The sequence below is a fragment of the Anastrepha ludens genome, chromosome 2, assembly GCF_028408465.1.
Source record: "Anastrepha ludens isolate Willacy chromosome 2, idAnaLude1.1, whole genome shotgun sequence".
Classification (NCBI taxonomy): Eukaryota; Metazoa; Arthropoda; class Insecta; order Diptera; family Tephritidae; genus Anastrepha; species Anastrepha ludens.
This window is the reverse complement of record NC_071498.1, coordinates 37,972,415-37,991,070: the sequence shown is the minus strand read 5'-3', so window position 1 is coordinate 37,991,070 and position 18,656 is coordinate 37,972,415. Positions and strand designations below refer to the sequence as shown.

The 18,656-nt window shown below is 38.6% G+C and overlaps 1 protein-coding gene across 9 annotated transcripts in view; it reads left to right on the top strand.

Annotated features, from left to right (window-relative positions):
- LOC128868896 (uncharacterized) overlaps window positions 1–15,568 on the top strand; it is a 47,669-nt gene extending 32,101 nt beyond the window's left edge. For all 9 annotated transcript variants that reach the window (XM_054111491.1, XM_054111472.1, XM_054111534.1 and 6 more), the window contains one exon: window positions 10,873–15,568. In XM_054111491.1, coding sequence (XP_053967466.1) covers window positions 10,873–13,689 — 2,817 coding nt within the window. In that variant the 3' untranslated portion in view covers window positions 13,690–15,568. The remainder of the gene's footprint in view (window positions 1–10,872) is intronic.
- The last annotated feature ends 3,088 nt before the right edge of the window (window positions 15,569–18,656 follow it).

Genomic DNA, 18,656 nt, shown 5'->3' with positions numbered 1-18,656 from the left:
TCCCCAAACATTTATGAACTTTTTTACGCAGCAATATTTCGTTATTCGAATCAAAAATCGTTATTTTTACTATTTATTTATTAGTTTCGATAAATAATATAAAACTAATTTGTATAAAAAATAAGTATAGTTCATTCAACGAAAACCAAAAATCCATTGAAATCCGTTGCTTGCTTCCTTCTCAACTGCACTGAGCGCCAACGACGTTAATCGATGAGCAAATGCTCAATAACGCACATAACGTTGCGTCACTTCACTTAACTAAAGATCAATTGGCAGATTGCCTCATTAGCTTTTGTTCACTTTCATTTGATTATTTTTTTTTTTTTCATATGCATATTTACTTACATATGTATGTATTCATGTGCCTCCTCATTGTTGATAACTAAAGTTTAATGACTCTTCAACATTTTGCAGATTTAACTACTACTTTTTTACATTCATTAAAATGTTTGTAACACATGAAAGTTTTCGTTCACAGTTACTGTTTACTGCTGTTTACCGTTTTTCTTGATTTTGCCATTTACCCAAATCGTAAACAAACTAAGCATAAACCACTGGCAATCACCAAACATCGATTAACCGACAATGGCAATTCCCGATAACAATTTATACAAAGTTTCATTCTTAATTACATATGTACTATGTATGCACATATGTATACGACATCCAGGCGCTAAATTTATTTACTACGTCACTCCGCACGCATGTTTCAACAGCACATCAACTTGTCGTTGCAAAACAACTACAAAATAAACATACATACATACATATGTACATTGCAACAAATATGTACCTACAAGTGCTGTTAATTGCTACCACCTGTTTCGTCACTACCCATTTGTCTATGCTCTCAGTTTCGTTTTCAACGAGGCTCATAAATTTAATCAGCTGTCAAAGTTGCCGTTGCTTGCCATAGTTGGCTTTCATGCTTACATATTAATGCCATCATTGAGTTCATAATGTGTTGTGTAGCAGCGCCAATGTCATTAGCAATAACAACAACAAACCGGCAATATCAACAAACTATGACGTTTTCGCCTAATCGTTTAATTCTGGCATCTGTTGCTTGCGCTTCCCATTTGTTTATTTCTCAAAAATTCATTTAAATAAATTTATAATTTTCATTACTATAATTAATGCGTGATTAATCGCATAGGCGTGCATACATACATATATACCGGGCATAGCGTGAGCGACTGTGGCCTACACATTAGAGCACGTTCGGTCAGATTGTTTTTTTTTTTTTTTGCTTCGATATTCGCAAGCGTCGCTGCTTGCATCGTATAACTAAATGCACGTGCTTCGAAGGGTTGTCTCGTGCAACTGTCGTTTTTTTCTAGTTTGTTTACCAAAGAAAATCACTTGTTCGCGTCAACTGTTGTTTTCTTTTTTAATTTAATTGGATGCACCTTGTCGTGGCTTGCTGGTTTTGCGTTTTTATGGTCTTTATGTTCTTTCTCATTATTGTATCTCGTTTTTGGCTGGTATAGGTATTTGCAGCCAACGAACATATTTTCTTTATGAAATTCCAATTTTGCTTTGAGCATTTACTGAAGAAAAACTTAAACAGTTGTTTTATTAAAAATATTGTTCTTCGCTTGTTGTAAATTCGTCTCTCAAAGAATTGTCGCATTCCTGATTAAAAGTTTTTTTTTTAAGTTTTACAAAATTGTTTCGAAATTTTGTAAATCTTGTAGAAAGTTTGAAACTGTGATTTATGTTATATATTTTTTTGAAAAATTAAATATATTTTTATAAAAAAATTAATAAAATTTAAAAAACAAAGAAAAAGTAGTCAAAAGTAGTATTTTCCAATTAGCGGTTCTATATAACATTTTTGAGCAAATTTTGTTTTGTATTTGTTTAGTTCCTCATTTGATTTAAATCGCGCGCAGCGTTGACCTCTCTCTGAACTCTCTTACTACTTTTTGGCTGGCCATCAGTGTGTTTTTTAGCAGATAGTTTCTTTCTAAATCTCTTCCTCTAACGCGTCACAAATACTTTTGAATTTTTATTTATTTATTTCTTTTAATTTCTTTTAATTTGCATTACTATGCCAACAACAATTCCATGTACATTTTTGTATGCTTTACTTGCCCACGTGCATTTTGAGCTTATTTACAATACAATTTTGTACTCACAACCAGTATTTTACTCTCAATGGGTGGCACATTGTAAAATATTGCAAACACACAAACACATTTAATGACGTATAAAATATGTATTACATTGTACTTGTATACACGCTCTCATTTCTTTTGACGATTCCGGTATTACTCCTTTACTTTTCAATGGGTTTTACTTTTATTTACATTTTTTTATTGCGGAGAGGGAACGCGTCGTCGTCTCCGTACTTGCGACATCGCAGCACCATCACCATCGCCATGGCCAAACCCTTTTTACTATATTTATTTATTTTTTTTTTTTTATATTTCTTATTGCCGTTGCGATGTGACAAATTTATGCAGCGACCTTCAAAAATTTTGCTGCCTGTCTGTGTATACAAAATCAAAGGAGCAAGGTAATAAATATCATTGACTTGCACTTGCCTATCGAATATATTCGCGTTGTTGGTGTGAGAATATTTTTTATACTGTTTTTGACATTTATACAAGTCGACGTCGTCACCATCACCACATTCATTGTAACATCAGTCGTTCAATATTCAGTGTGAAAACTTCCTTCTTTTATGCATTGTTATTGTTTTTTTTTTCAGCTAGTCATGCTGCTGTTAAATTGTTCATTGTTTTTGTTTCCGCAAGCATTTACTTTCATTACTATGTCTCGCATTGTATAAAATGTACGTATGTATGTACCGTGAGTGTAGAGGGGACGTGCTTAAGTGTAATGTTTGTGAGTGGGGGAGCGCTCAAGTGCCTTTGTTGGTGTGTGTGAACTTCGAGATTTCGCTTCCTTTAATTACATTTTTCTTTCCGGGTTATTGACTTGGCTGCTGCGTCTGCTACTACGACTACGAATGTTGCCTCCTACACCTTCCTTCTATAGGAAAATAAAGAGTGTGCTCGGACCTACAACAACAATACTACGTAGCTAGATTTGAGGAATATTAATACAATGGTAAAAACCCATAAATAAAAGCGATAAATGTGGGGTTTGTTGACAAACATATGTATGTATGTAGATATATGTGCACCCTACTACTAGAACTTTGTAATAAAATTAATAAGTGATAAAATTGTGAATTTATAAGTTGATTTAATGTGGGAAATAAAGCGCAGTAAACATTAGTTAAAATATGTATGTATATATTTGTGCAGCGGTTGTCAATGTTTTGATGATGTTTGTTTTTATTTTTTATTTCTTCTTCCCCTACTCACGCTAATCGACCACAAACTAAGTAGCTAGCTCTGCCTTACTTATAACCCATTCATAAAATTGGTGGTTTTTTATGTGATTTTATTTGGATTGCGATTTTTTCTCTCGCGCTTTCAGTAACATTTTCATAAGCATACAACATTTTTTGCGCATTCATTTTTTCATATTTTACAATATTGTTTTTATTTTCGCGCAAGTTTTTTTTTTTTTTTTTTCTTTTTTTTTTTTTTTGTAGCTTGCATTGTTTACTCTCGCTAAGATTTGCTATGGCTATAGCACAACTTTTGCATTTACGTACAGGTTTAGATATTTAGGTGGTTGTGTTGTGTAAGATTTTGAAGGAAATTCATTCACCCCTATCGTTGTTTGCTTTTAATACAACAAAAGGATGGAATTGTAATTCAGTTCAGTGACTATCAAGTCGCTCTCCACTCTATGGGCTGTATCTGTGACTGTGAATGAAAACTTTGTCGTCGTCGCTAGTGCTGCGGCACAACAGCTACCCTTGAAAAATAGCACGATTTATGTTTTTGCTTTTGCATTTATTAAGCATACAGTGTGCATGCAGAGATTGTTGTAAAGATAAATGGATAAGCGCATGAATGGGAGGGACGGAATTGCTATGTGCAGCGTATACTGTGCACCAATGCCAAGAGTGGGTGATGGGAGTGTAGTGTGTGTAGTATGGCGTAGTAAACGCAAAGAACACGTGCGCCGAAAATTGCTTTTCATTTCTTACTACGCTTTCCTGCTTTTTCTTCCTGGCACTTTTGATGCTTGTTTGCCCTCTCGTAGGCTATTAAGTTATTCACTGGAGCCGCTGCATATTCGAGCAGCTGTTGTCGTGTGGGTACTGTCTAGCAGCATAGCAATAAATCAGGAGGAGGTACGATGGGGCAATGTAAGAGTGGAGGACATTTGTTGCATGCGGCTATGCGTATGCTTCCCATATGTGTAAATGTATATGTGCGAGGGCATCCTCATGCAGTACTAAGATGTTCAACAATGTTTTTTTTTTTCATTTTGATTTCTCGTGGAACAGCTTACTCATACCACATACGAGTTAAATAGCTGGAATTCAGTATTCTACACTAAATTGAATCGGACGTTGTTGCATTGCGAAAATATGACTGTATAGGCTACGGGTAAAACCTTCTTAACATTGCTTCACTCAAGTGACTAAGGCACAATATGGCAGGCAAGCAAGCAAGTCGCCAGCGATTCACAATCAATGCTCTGAGTCAGCAATGACGCATGTCTGGCGCAAAAAAGGCAGCAAGAAATATTGAGAAATAAAAATAAACACAATTTCAAACAAAGCAAATAAGCGAGATATCGCGCGGTCAAGGTGTGCTCAAGAATATGAAAACGGATGAGGAGTTGAACGAAAAGCTAAATGTTAGCAAAAAATAAGAAATATATTAGATAGATTGCTACAAAATAGTATAAATTGGAAAAAAAATTGTAGAGAAAGTTTAATACAATCGAATATTTAAAACTCAAAATTCAGTAAACCGTTATGCATAAAACGTTTTTAAACAATCAAATATTAAAAAATTTAATTGAAGTAAATCAATCTCGGTTTTATGCAGGGCGACAAAAATATGTATGGTTTTAAAAACTAATTGAGCAAATGTAATACTCCATCCTGCGGAAACCAATATATTGTTCTCAGCGACACTTTGGAGAAGAAATTGTCCAATGATCCCGTCATATCCATATTTACACAATTGACTGGCATCTCCTCTACGAATGCATTGGCTTGTCGACGATAACCTGCAGATCTTCTGATCCCCAGATGTGCTATTTTTCATTTTCATAATGTAACGGCTAAGATAGAAATGTGCCTTCATATAAAACTTAATTTCAATAAGCGTGAAATTTGGGCACAACACAGTTTTTAAAAATTAAATTACTTCTTTCGTTTCAAACAATTATAATATTGTTTTACAAGTGAAAAAATACTGTCAGTGTCGAATTAACACGATTCTACGATATCTACACTTGGACCACCCGGTATTCTCAATACCAATGCAATATATCTATGCACTTGAGGCAAAATAAAATTTAGATAAAGAAATCCTGATATTTTAAAGAAAAAACAATATTTTAGTTGTAAATTTTTCTAAATGGGACTCTTGAGTTACACCTATCAATGATGAAAAATTTATAAATATATTTTAATGCAATAGCGAGCAATTTAGTCTTCTTCACAAGTAAATAGTGCTAAGTTGATCTAAACAGTTTTGTCAAAAGTCCCGAACAGCACTAAAGCGAAACGCAACAAAAGCTTTGGCACACTGTATTTCGATATACAAACGAACCTCGACCTAAAAGCCAAAAAGGCGCCGGTGAAAAAAGTCAATAAACGGCGGCGGCAGTGGGCAACACATCACAGCTGAATCAAACAAACCAAAGACAGACAACAACAACAGCAACGTTAGTAAGTAGTATTCAAACGCTGATGAACGCTTTGCCGCACCCACCCACAAGTACACACACACACACAGTTTGCAACCACACCTTGGCAATACTTGGGTTTTATTTTAAATTTATACGGATTTCGAAGAACGGCGTGCACAGAGTGAGCACACACTGTAGCCAAAGTAACAGTCGCGCCACAGCGGCAAGGAAAAAACGAAGAGCAAGCAAGTGTGTAGAAATCCAAGAATAAATGCAAAACGAAAAGTAAAAAAGAACTTAAACAAACATACACTAAAAGTTCCAAAAGCTAAAAAATACTACACACTTTTAACTTTATCATCGTCGGCGAGTCCGACACCGAGAACTTACTAAGTAAACAAGAAATGGCAGCAAACGAGTAGGAAAAAATACAAGCACTCGCATGAAAAATGTAGAATATAACACACCAAAAACAAAACAAGAAGAAAAAGTAAATTGAGTAAAATTCAAATGGCAGCAGCAATCAGTAATAGCCACAAAGCAAAAGCAAACGAAAATAGAGCGTGGGCACCACCATCACCAACATAGCATCAGCATCAGCAGCAGTGGCGTTGGCGCTGCAAACTGAACCTGAAAATAAACCAACAGTCGTCGGATGGCAAGAGAAATTTTTCTGTGTCAGCAACAATCGATATGTACAAATGTGCATACATACATACATGCATGCATATGAATGTTTGAGTCATACATACATACTGATTTAAACATACTGTTGCTGTGTGATCGCATCGTGCCACTTATGGCTTGGCTCGCTGTTATTCTACCTTAGTGCCCGTACACTATATGCAGATGTGCGTTTGGGAACGGTTGTTGAGGAAGCATTGGAGCGATCGAGGAAATTATCAGATCAGATGTTCCCACACAGTCGTACAAAAGAATGGCAATAGAATAAATATTTAAAGTTAAAAAACAAAATACACATACATAAAGCTCGCGAAAGCTTACGTAGTTCTACGGACTCATGGCTCAAAAAAAGTCACAAAAGCAGACTTTTGACTTCGAAGGCACAGAGGCAGTGCGGTGTAAAGAGTGGAGTTTTAGATTTCTACAGTTTCAGGGTTCCTAAAGAAGCAAAACTCTTTTTTACAAAAATAAAGTGAAAAAAATATTTTGTTTTTGAAAAAGCGGTTTGCTATATTCAAACATACATACGTATGTCAATGAAAAGCTCACTTGAGAGAAAGCGTGCTAATATTAATACACTTTGGTTGAGACTACATACAGATATATGTATGCGCAAAAATTGTTTTTCTTGACGCCCTAAATTTGAGCTATGTCCAAAAACATATTATTTTTATTTAATGCCTACCCGTGCTGTCAACGAAAACTACTACTCGTATTGAACTCCTATGGAAGAAATATATTTTTCCGTAAATTTGTTATTAAATATTTACAGATCACAAATGCGCAAAAAAATTATACCTAATCTTTATTAAAAAATAAATATTTTAACTTTATCTTATTATAATTTTTTTTTAATTTTGGGGGACTTTCAGAGTTCCTATAAAAATAATTCAATTTATTTGTCGATTTTTATTTTATTTTCATTCTGGACCACCCTAACATGTACATATGTATGTGTGTATAAGAATTTCTCCAATTTCGAAAGCAACATTTTTGAAATATGTGTAAAGCTTCCACTCGCATCATAAAGCTCCTGAAATTGAATTTCTCTTAACGCAGAAAACGGTGATAACTTCTTCAAAACATAATATTTATGTCACAGTTATTTCTCAAAATGCTCAACGAGACTTTCTCGTTTACGAAGCAAAAATAAAAAAGAAAAAACAATCGGTTTCGACATTCTTTCGATCGTGAATAGTTCAGAATACTTTTGAAACAACACAACTGCTTATGTGCGTCCCCTATTCCTCATTGCATCTGAGCGCTCAAGAATAGTCCAGCTGTTGGCAACATATTGCAAGACTCCTTCACACGTACACACTTACATACAGTAACAGACCTTATAAGCAATGTCGGCATATGGAACAGCAGTCGCACAGCACTTCAGCTGCAAAATACTTTTCCGACATACATACATAACCTCAACTTAGGCAATGGCAGGGAGTTTGTAAATGTGGAAAAACGTAAAGCCGCCTGTCCTCCACAGCAGCGGCAAAGATGAGGGCGGCAAGAATGCTGACGTACCTCGTGCATGTACCCTCTTCAAAGTATCCAAAATGCTTAAGCATATGCTGCTGCCACACCACGGATCGGGTCGTTCGCACTGTACGTGCACACAAACTTACATACATATATATGTGGATGCATGTTCATATGTAGGTATTGGTATGCGTCTGGCAGTCTTCCGTATTTTAGGTTTCATTCATTTCAGTTTTCATGGAAGCGCGCAACCGTCCGTCCAACGAGCAACATCACCACCAAAAAGGGAACGAACGAACGAACGCATCGAAGGAAAAACACATTCATGCATATTACATATCAGATGCCAGCCGCCAATGTGTCGTCGCATTTTGTATAAATGCAACCAGACGCACTCTCAATACATACATACATACATATACGGACCGAAAAATGGTTGCGAGTACGACGACGACTACGGCGGCGGCTGTTGAAATAATTTTCTAAAAATATACGGAGAGTGCTGCACGCCAGCCAATCAGCCAGCAGGCAAAAAGGCCAGAAGACAGAGTGATATGAGCAGTAAAAGCAAAATAAAAAAAATACAGAATAAAGCAGGGAACAAACGACAAAAACATTAGGCTGGCAGGCTTGCAGGCAGACAAAGCAAAGCAAGGCAAGCAAAATACACCACAAGTCGAGCCGGTAAACAGAACGGCAAAAGGGTCGCACATTGCAACGGCAGTTGTTTCGTTTTATTATTATTTCTCTTGTTGTTGTTTTCATTGTCTTCTTTCGAAGCGGGATGCATCCACCAAATAAACGAGCCAACGTGGCATTTCATCAGTACCGACGGCATTGTCGCACATTCCTAATGCAGCACATTGAAGGGATGAAATGGCAGTCATTTCCACCACCATTAACATCACTGACGCGCTGTGCAAGGCAATGCCTTTCGTCAGCACCACCGTCACTTTTCGCTGCAAAAATGCACGTGTGCGTCAACGACTTACGTACTTACACACACACACACATCCTCGTACATATGGGTATATTTTCTGGTTTGCAGATGTGCGCTGCGGTAAGCTCTTGTCTGGAAACGACTGAGTCAGAGTTTTTAGCAAGTACAAAAGCAGCAAAAATATTTTAAAAGCAGAAATCGGGGACGCACCCCTGGTATATATACATACGTATGTCCATGTAGCTATTCCATTTCGGACGAGATGCGTTCGATGTGTGCACTGTTAGTGCTTGTGCGCTTCATTTCATAGCATGTGCAAGCGACGATAGTGTACCGGCAAATGTATGACGAAACGTCCGCAAGTGACCAGCTGACATTTGGCAGCTTTCTACTCTAAGTTCGTCGTCTGTTTGTGATAGTAACCACTAGCTATTTTGCCAATTCCGGATTTCCACCACCGCCAACACCCTCGATGCCAATGCGCTCGCTTTCCTTTTAATGGAATAGCAAATCTTAACTGGCATTGCAGTGTCTTTTATGCCAGTTGTGCCAGTCGATTTTCGCTTTCTATATCAACTGGGCAATTGTGCGCTCGTTGCTTTTATTTGATTGGCACAAACGCTTGCATGTGTAGCTGGAGTCAATTCGAGCTTTTACTACACTCACACAATCGACTATGACGTCTAGCCATTCTTTGCTTATTTATTCTAAAGCTGCTTACGCTAAAAGGCTTTCGCCAAAAATGTTAAATATGGCACGATATTTCAAAAACTAACTAGACGCCTCCAATTTCCATTTTCTGTCTCTGCCTTACGCCAGCCACCAAGCACATGGCTTGTATACCCATATCACAGTACCAGTAATATCTATAGTATGTAAGTGGATTGTAAGAGGGTCGCAAGGAAAAACTACTTCTTCAGTTTGGCCAACATAGAGTGAACAACACGAGTTTAACAAACATTAAAGTTCAGGCTTAGTCAGCCAACCAACCGCAGCGCCGTTTTCTGGCTAAATTTCTTACGCTTGTCAGCTCGCTACAAATCCGTTACTATGCTTCCATTCGTATATTCTCCCACATTCCAATTTCTCCCCACTGCATTTGAGCCCCTCCTCCAACACAAGTAAAAATTGGTGCGTGGTACAAGTACACAAAGCACCGAAACATGAATCTAAGTCATCGTTTCAACAACAACGACGGCGTAAGATACGACCCTACGCCGCATACAATTAATACAACCGCCAAACAGTTTCGAGTATATTATGTGGAATTTTCCTACGCTGGCAGTAAAGAAGGTTACGGCTGAAATGGTTGCGCCCCGAAGGGGAGATATAATATTGTACGCGCTAAAGTTCGTCCAGTGTAAGGTTCGAAAATGTGTGCTATGCCCAGCACATCACTGCCGCCTTCGTGATTTGGGTTGCTTTCGCTGCCGCAGCTGTTGTTTGTTACGACTTTCATCTAAGAGGATATTTTTCTTTTTATTTCGTTTATTCACTACTGTGGCAAGCTTTAGTAGAGAATTTTCATTTTTCTTATTCAGTATATGGTGTGAATGACGTTCGTAGCACAAATAGACAGAGGAAGAGCGAGGTTGGTGATGTTGGGGACACAATAGCTGTTATTAGGGAATGGTGTGCGTTGTTGCGCGGCATAAGCGTGGAGGGGCTCATTTGCTGACCACTTTTGTATATCATCGGGCTCCACGTTATAGGTATCTAATATTGTCTAGTGGGAGAGGTTTTATCATTGTTGTAGTTGTTGCTATACTTGTTTAGCAACACTTGCCGTTAGAAATTTTTCATATTTTCAAGATTGAGTTCTTAAGCATATTTCATAAGTTTCCGCCGGTTGCACTTGAACTTGCAACTCATATGGCGCTACTGCAATGGATTTACAGGATTATCAATAGTTTACAATAGATTTATATTTAATGTTCGTAGGATTATAATAAAAAATGTCTTACTTATAAGTATTAATACATCCTAAGCCACAAAGCTAACGTTAGTTTTTCTTATTTTGCTTCCAGATTAATTCAGCAATGGGTCTTCAAGCTACAGCCGCTACCAAGCGGAAACACGAGATAACATTCGATGCCAAGGATGCCAATACATATACCAACAGTCCGCCTCCCATCAAGACAAGCAAATGGTCAATTAATAACAACAACTACATCGAAGCCATTGAGGAACAGCAATTGAATGGCAACAACATTAAAGATGCATCCGCCAATTTGCGGGCGTTAACGCCCGGCTCAACAGAAGCCACTAAAGGCCTAACAGTGAATAACAACAATATAAATAGTAGTAGTATCAGCAGCACTAATGGGCTCCTTAATAGTATTAGCAATGGTAAAGAAGTTACTAAAAATGCCGAACACACCACACCTCACTCAAGTACCCCTTCAGCGTCCCCCTCTATATTGGGCACGACAACAGCGTTGCCACTAATGGTCGCATCGTTGCTGCCTATGGCCAGTGAGATGGCCGCCATAACACCATTGCCTCCAACCTCCACCACTCCCGTCCCAGAAGACAGTATTGCCAAGTTGGAGGAGGTTGCCGCCGTACCCTGCTGCGAGCCATGGACTAACGTTGCCACGGAACCGGTCGACTGCATTTCCAAACTGCAAGCTGTCGCAGTACCAAGCGATCCTTGGGGCAGTATTGCGACGCGCTCTACACTGGCGACAACGCTGCTCAGTGCAGATGAGTTGGACGATGATGACGATGATTTCGAGGATGACTACGAGGAGGAAGAGAGTATAATACCCACTTACTGCCCTTTGCGTTATAATTCATTTCCGCCACCTCCTACAACACCCACCGCATCGCCACATCAACAACAGCGACTCGGCAGCTATGCGCCCGCTCCGCACGGTTACGGCTCGCGCCCCAACTACTATTCAGAGCCATACCCACAGCAGAACTGTTCGCGCACTGGCAGCCCGCAGCATATGCGCATGACTGCCGGCAATGGTTTTACGCAATGGCAAAGCACCGGCGGCCCTGTTAGTGGCGGCCAACAATTTTATGTGCCACCCGAGGCAGTGTACCCGTTACCCCAGCAGCAGCCACCGCAACCACCACAACAACAGCAGACAATACGCTGCGCTGAGAATGGTAAATCGTATTTAGAACTGGGGTGCAGTAGTCCGGCGCCCAATGTGAGCAGCATTAATACCGCCGCCGTCGTGCCGCCACCAACTTTCGGCAATCTGCATGTGGCTGCCGCTACTCTCGACGCACGGCATCCACTAAAACGCTGCTGCGACGGCCGCGGCACATGGTGCAACACAAATAAGAATTGCTACAAGGAACTACGGCTTAAGATACGCAACCTGTCCATGTTCAAGTTGTCGCGCTTCCGACAAGTATCTGAGCAATCGCTTTATCGTTCGGTGCTCATCTGCAATACATTGAAGCGCATCGATCGCGAAATCGAAACTGAAGCTAAAGAGATGCATCAAGCAGCGGCACAGGCTGCTGCCGCTCAACAGCATCAGTACCATCAGCATCTACATCCGCCTCATCATTTGCAGCATCATTTGGTGGGTCCACAACAGCCACCTCAACAATTGTTGGTCCCACAACAGCCGCACACGATGTTGCACCAGCAACACCAGGATTATGCACCACCAGTGATGAACTGCGCGCGTCTGTCCAACATGGATTATCAGGTGCAACATCAGCCGTCAACACTGCTACAACAGCAACCACCGCAGCATTTTTCCCAACATGTACCGCACTACCAAAATCAGCCAGAACGCCTCGACACGCCACCGCCATACTTGAGCGCACAACCACAACAACTGCAAAAGCTCGGCGCCGGCTTCCCAATAAACAATAGTCTCAGTAGTATTAATATGAACAATTGTGATTCTACGTCGTTAGCGGCGTCATCTGCAACCGCGTCATTGCTTCCTTATGATCACTATCCCTTCCGGGAATCACAGTCTGGCCGTGCAACGCCATTTCCCTGCCAATCAGTAATGCCGCCCGCACCGCCATCGCCCACACAAACGCCATCAACGACGCAAACGCAGGTGCTCCCAGTTACCACAACGATGAGCGCGCCAAGTTCACCCGCGGCGCCAACGCACAACATAACAACCACAGCGGTGCCAACAAACGCGTCTAGCAGTGTTATAACAACACCTCTTGCGACCACCACAACATCCATTAGTACCACCGACAGCAGTGATTCCGGTTACGCGGACGAAGATTCCACACGTTCAATCAACTGGAGTTCGGTACTCAGTTTATCGTCACAATCCGCGCTAGATCCACTCAACAATAACGACCTCTTCGCCATATTACCGCCTGCGTTATCGATAACAAACCCAGCCACCGCCACGCCTGTACCAGTCACAGCCGCCACAACAACAAGCGTCAGCGCGACGGATAGCACAATGCAAACGCCTGCTGTCGCCATCAGCGGCACCTTCACCACAGTGCAATCAACATCCGCCTCCAGTACTAGCGCAAGTGCATTAGCCTCAAGCAGTAGCAGCAGCACAGCATTCAATACATGTACCTCTTCCTCGACGGCAACCTTCACAACGCTCTCGACTATCTCATCGGCGACGCATTCGCTCACCTCATCGTATGTGAGTAGCATAAGCGCCAATGCGGCAGCAGCCTCAGCATCCTCAACATGGGAATACGGATTTCTCGATATGGAATTCGGTTTGGGTTCCGAATTCACCGAATTGGTGCCCAGCTGCAAGTTAAGCTCTGACGAACTCTTCAAGAGCAGTCTAACGCCAGTAGTGGCGGCGTCACGTTACTCCTCCGTGCACGATAACGAGCTGGAACAACCGGCACACATCATGGTCGGTAGTTAGTATCAATTGTAAGGTAGCAGAACGATGCAGGAGACGTGGTGCCGTACGCTGTACTACTGCGACGGCGGAACGTACTGCAACGCCAATAGGTGGCCTTGCTGGTGTTTATGACTGCTAATGGCGCCAAGCGCATGGTGCGCATGGAGCGCATGGGATACATGGTGGCAACATCAGCATTGAGCAATGGAACATTGCAAGCAGCGGAAACACAACAGCCGACTATGTTTAACTGTATATACATATTTATGTATATGGAGATGAGTTCCGTTTTGGAATAAAGAAATCGCTTTGAACGATTCGTTTAAAAACAAATTACGATTCTTTGTATTACAAAAATTTTACAATAGTTAAAACTAAATAAGTTCGCTTAAGTGTAAAATGCTCAGGTTGTGAACTTTTCGTTTCGGAACTGTATGGAAATTGTGTGTGCAGCAAATGGAGAGCAAGAAAGCGGCTGGGACGCATAGTTCGAAAGAAATTGTTAGAAGTCATTTGCTTTGGCTGTAAGAAAATGTACTTATTGAAGAAATAAAATTACTTAAGCTTAGGTTAAATAAGGACTTACGAAAATGTAGAACTCAAAAATTTCTAATTTGCAATGGTTTCGAAAATAGTTTTGGATGTACAGCAAATATTAGATTTACAAATATTGAGAATATCATCGAATGTTAGCATTTTTCCGATACAACAATAGTAGTTTTTGTACTTGATTTATTTTTAAACTACGATTTTGATTCAATTTTTTAATTAAAAACAAAGCTCAAACTTATTTACAAAAACTTTCATTCGAGTTATGCGCCCAAAGCAATTGCTTTCAAGCTCTTATTAAGAAAAGATTCAATTTTTTAAAGATTTAAAGACAAACAAAAAATGTGAATAAATACAAATATTGACTGATTTTCGGGACAGCAAATATTTGCGAAAATAAATCTCTTTATCATACCCAATCGCTGTATTAAACACTCAATGTATGTATTTTATTAAACCAAATTTGTTTAGATGGTTTTGCATCACATAAAACGAAAAATTATTATATTATATTTCCCCTCTAGCGCATTAAAGTTATTTTGTCGTATGTGCCTATGCTTTGCCTTCACACATACGACATTATAACTTTAAATAGAAAAGTAGTACAACTTCCGTGCAATCTTAGTTTACATACACATACACGCACACACAATTATCCAATTTGATATTCAGTTGTGAACTTTTTGCCAATTTTCCTCTTCAAATGAAAAAAATAAATAAATCTTAAAATGTATTACTACTCAAGATACTAAAAAGTTAAACTAGCTGAATTCTAAATTGTACATAATATTCAATGTGTAGTGAATGAGAAAATATATATTATATATGTATATATAAGATACTTTGTATGTGTAAATCCGTTTTGCATAACTCTTAATATTATATATAGCTGCAATTATGTAAGATTAAACACGTAAGAAATCTAAACTACAAACAAAAATTGTCAAACTAAAGCTACTGATTAAGAAACGAGGAAATAAATTCAACTACAAAATATACTATGTATATGTGCATACATATATATGTATACAAGTAGTATTGTAAATAACATGTGAAAGTTATGCGAGTGTAGTGAATTCATATATCTGTATATTTAAAGACAATTCTCTTTATGTCCTTTGCAGTGTGCAAACAGGATTGGAACAAACTTCATGTTGATGAAGCATATGATTATTATTATTATTAATATTATCACTGTATTTTGTAGTTTAGGCGTAAGTATTAGTATTTTTATTTATAAATGGACAAAAGTTTACAAAATAATGTTTTATAGAAAAACAAAGCCAACACAAAATGTGGTGAAAAAACAAAAGCAAAGCAAATATATAAGAAATTTGTTTTTAAAATTTAATCCATCGACTTTCATTTCAGTGGATTACTGTCAACCTTTTCTAGGTGAAAAAATATTTTCCTTCTTTCCCAGAGGGAGAAAAGGAGCGAACGACAAAAAAAATGGTACATAGGGCATGCCAGGAGATCTACCGCGAGAAACAAAGTCTACCGTAACACACTCTACAGAACTGGGTTAGACCTCGATAAGTCAAACATCTACCAAGCATGCGGAAGTGGCATACAAAACCACACACCTATTTCCTCTCTACTCAATCCATCTAACAGCAGGAGCGCTTTGAACGTGCGAAGAGACCGCATACTCTCTTGAATTTTAATTTAAAGTCAGTTGGTTAGAATTAGTAAGCAGATCATTAGAAACAGAGTGCCGCTACAACTATAATAAATATTTGTGGCCATTGGATATAAGGATAAGAATGTGAGCCTAGGCGTTGACGCCAGAGCGTACTTAAGTTCTGAAGGAAAAGCTACTGAATTCCGCTTCTTGTTGTTGTTATTTTAACAGTAATAGAAGCCCCGTCAGTGTAGGGTATATTACCGGTCGTCCTCGTCTGCTTCATCTAAAGGTAGGCCCAGTAAACATGCTGTTTCGACGGTTTGGGTCCAGAGGGAGATGGGTGTTAGATGAGTTGGTTTTAGAGGGCATGTGAAGAGGTGGTTAGTGTCGTGCGGGGTACCTTCACATGCCGAACATATATTAGGTATGTCGGGGTCAATTCTGGATAAGTAGGAGTTTAACCTGCTATAGTATCCGCTTCCGCTTCCCTCTCAGTTTTAGAATACTGCGCATCAAGTTCTGTTGAAATGTTGTGTAACTTGCGACGAAGTTAATTGAACCTTATTAGTGGCTATTAATGCAACTGTGGACTTGGTAAATCTGCCTTAAGGGGTTATACGCAGTTATGAAGCAAATAAAAGACGGGTTGTCAAGGATTTATCCTGAAGAAACTTTAGAATATTTTAATTTGAAAATTTTTGGTGGTTATAAAAGCATCCTTCAAGAACGTAACAAAATTTTTTATTTATGAAAATGTTGATTATAGAGCGCGCTGCAGGCGATTTCTGGAACCTCCTTTAAAAAAGACGATTTACGGTGTACATCGTAACTCAGGATTGGATTATCTGAAATCAAAAAACCAAACAAATTTTGTTAATATATTAGATTATCTAGTAATTAATCGTTCGGCTAATCAAAATAGTGAATTTTCACAAAATGGCAGCTTTTAAAATAAATAATTTCGATGTTTACGTTAAAATTTGGCCGTAAATTGATTATAAAATGGAAAATAAGTATCAGATTTACAAAAGGAACGATTAATTACTAGAATCTGTATCTTTAAAGATTGAGTTAAAACGGTTGACCGATCAAACAAGCCGTTTTCGAGATATCGTGTACACCGACTTGAAAAATGCCGTTTTGAAAAAACACGTTTAAAGTTTCAATACCTACCTTAAAACGTGCCGAGGCATCTCTACATATTTAGGTATAACTCCGAAAGTATTGCTTAGATCTACTTCAAATTTCGTGCGTATACTTTTGAATATATGTACATTACAAAAATGCAATAAAAAAAATCGATTTTTTTGAAAGTCATAACTGCGTATAACCCCTTAAACCGGTTATTAACTATACACCGCAACCCGCAAAAATCATCGGCAAGAGTGAAAAATTTATTAAAACCCTTTTTAGGCAGCATCAAAATGAGATCGCTACATTTTTTCAGCTTGAGTTTAACACCTTTATAAGACTGCAACAACGATCGACTATATTTAATTAGAGAAATGCTGCTGGAATGACGAGTCGTTTCTGTTAAACAAACCCAACAGCCGAACCAAAAAAAAGTTCCAACCTGATTATTTCAACCTGAAAATTGTAACTGAAACATAAAGTCGCTCAGGTACCATATTCGACAAGAGCGTCCAAATGCTGGTGTATATACCGAAAAAACTAACTGAGCTGATGATCTGATCATGAAAAATATACTTTTCTGGGAGAACGGTACACGCAAATCTTGTCTACATGAAATCTATCAAGAGGCAAAAAACAGATAAGTTAAAACAAAAGATATACTACTGAAGAATATTTTTTACACATAAATATATATATTTCTTTTAGGAATTGATCTCCACTCCAGCTCCTGAAATATGACCCCTGGACAACAACCGAGTTTCTAGCAAAAGTTGGGAATGCCAAATTATGCCAAACGTGGGAATTTTTGAATGAAACTTATAATTAGCAAAGTGAAAAAAGGAAGTCTGATGCAAACAGAGGACTGCGAATTAGTTATGAAATGCCATACCAAATAGTTCATCTGACTTGACTAGTTTACGTACATTCCTGGATTATCTCCCATGAAACTAGCAAAATATGCACAGAAATCGAATATGTGTGCAAACTTCTTAGTACTGTTACAAGAATTTCAAAGTAGCAGGCTTTAACATTTTTTATTGAATGCTCACATTATTCTAACGCAATTCAGTTTAGTTTAAATCTCGCACAAAAATGTAGCAATAACACGAGCCAGATTCACATTGCTTAGGAAACTTGGAATATCTGAAATTTCTGTATAGTACCATCAATCGATTCTTAGCAGCATCTCAAGTGAAGGACAGAGACAAATCCCAGCGTTCGCGTGCTGTTCGTACGAGTAGAACCATAAAACCTTTTCAAGAGCTAATTCGTCGAAATTCCTTGATGAAACAGAAAATTATGGCTGGAAATCTGGATTTATCCTCCAGATCTATGTCACGATTACTCCATTATGGCCTCATGTTGTTGCTGTTTTTGGTGTTGCACTAGCATACACATTCCCCATACATGTACGGGGAATGGTACTGGGGTGACAAGTCCTTGGCTGTTCAAAAAAAAAAAGCTTTCCATTTCTCAAACTCATTTTTTAAAACGAAATTGGATGATTCAATTTGCACCACCTTGTATCAATTATTTAAAAAAAATTAACCTTTTAGACGACCAAAATATCTTTTGAAATTCTACCACATATTGGGAGATATAGACTGGAGTACATTTTAAGTTTTCGCCGCTGACCTTATTGTCCTAATTTTGCACAGCAATATTGGAATTTTTTTTG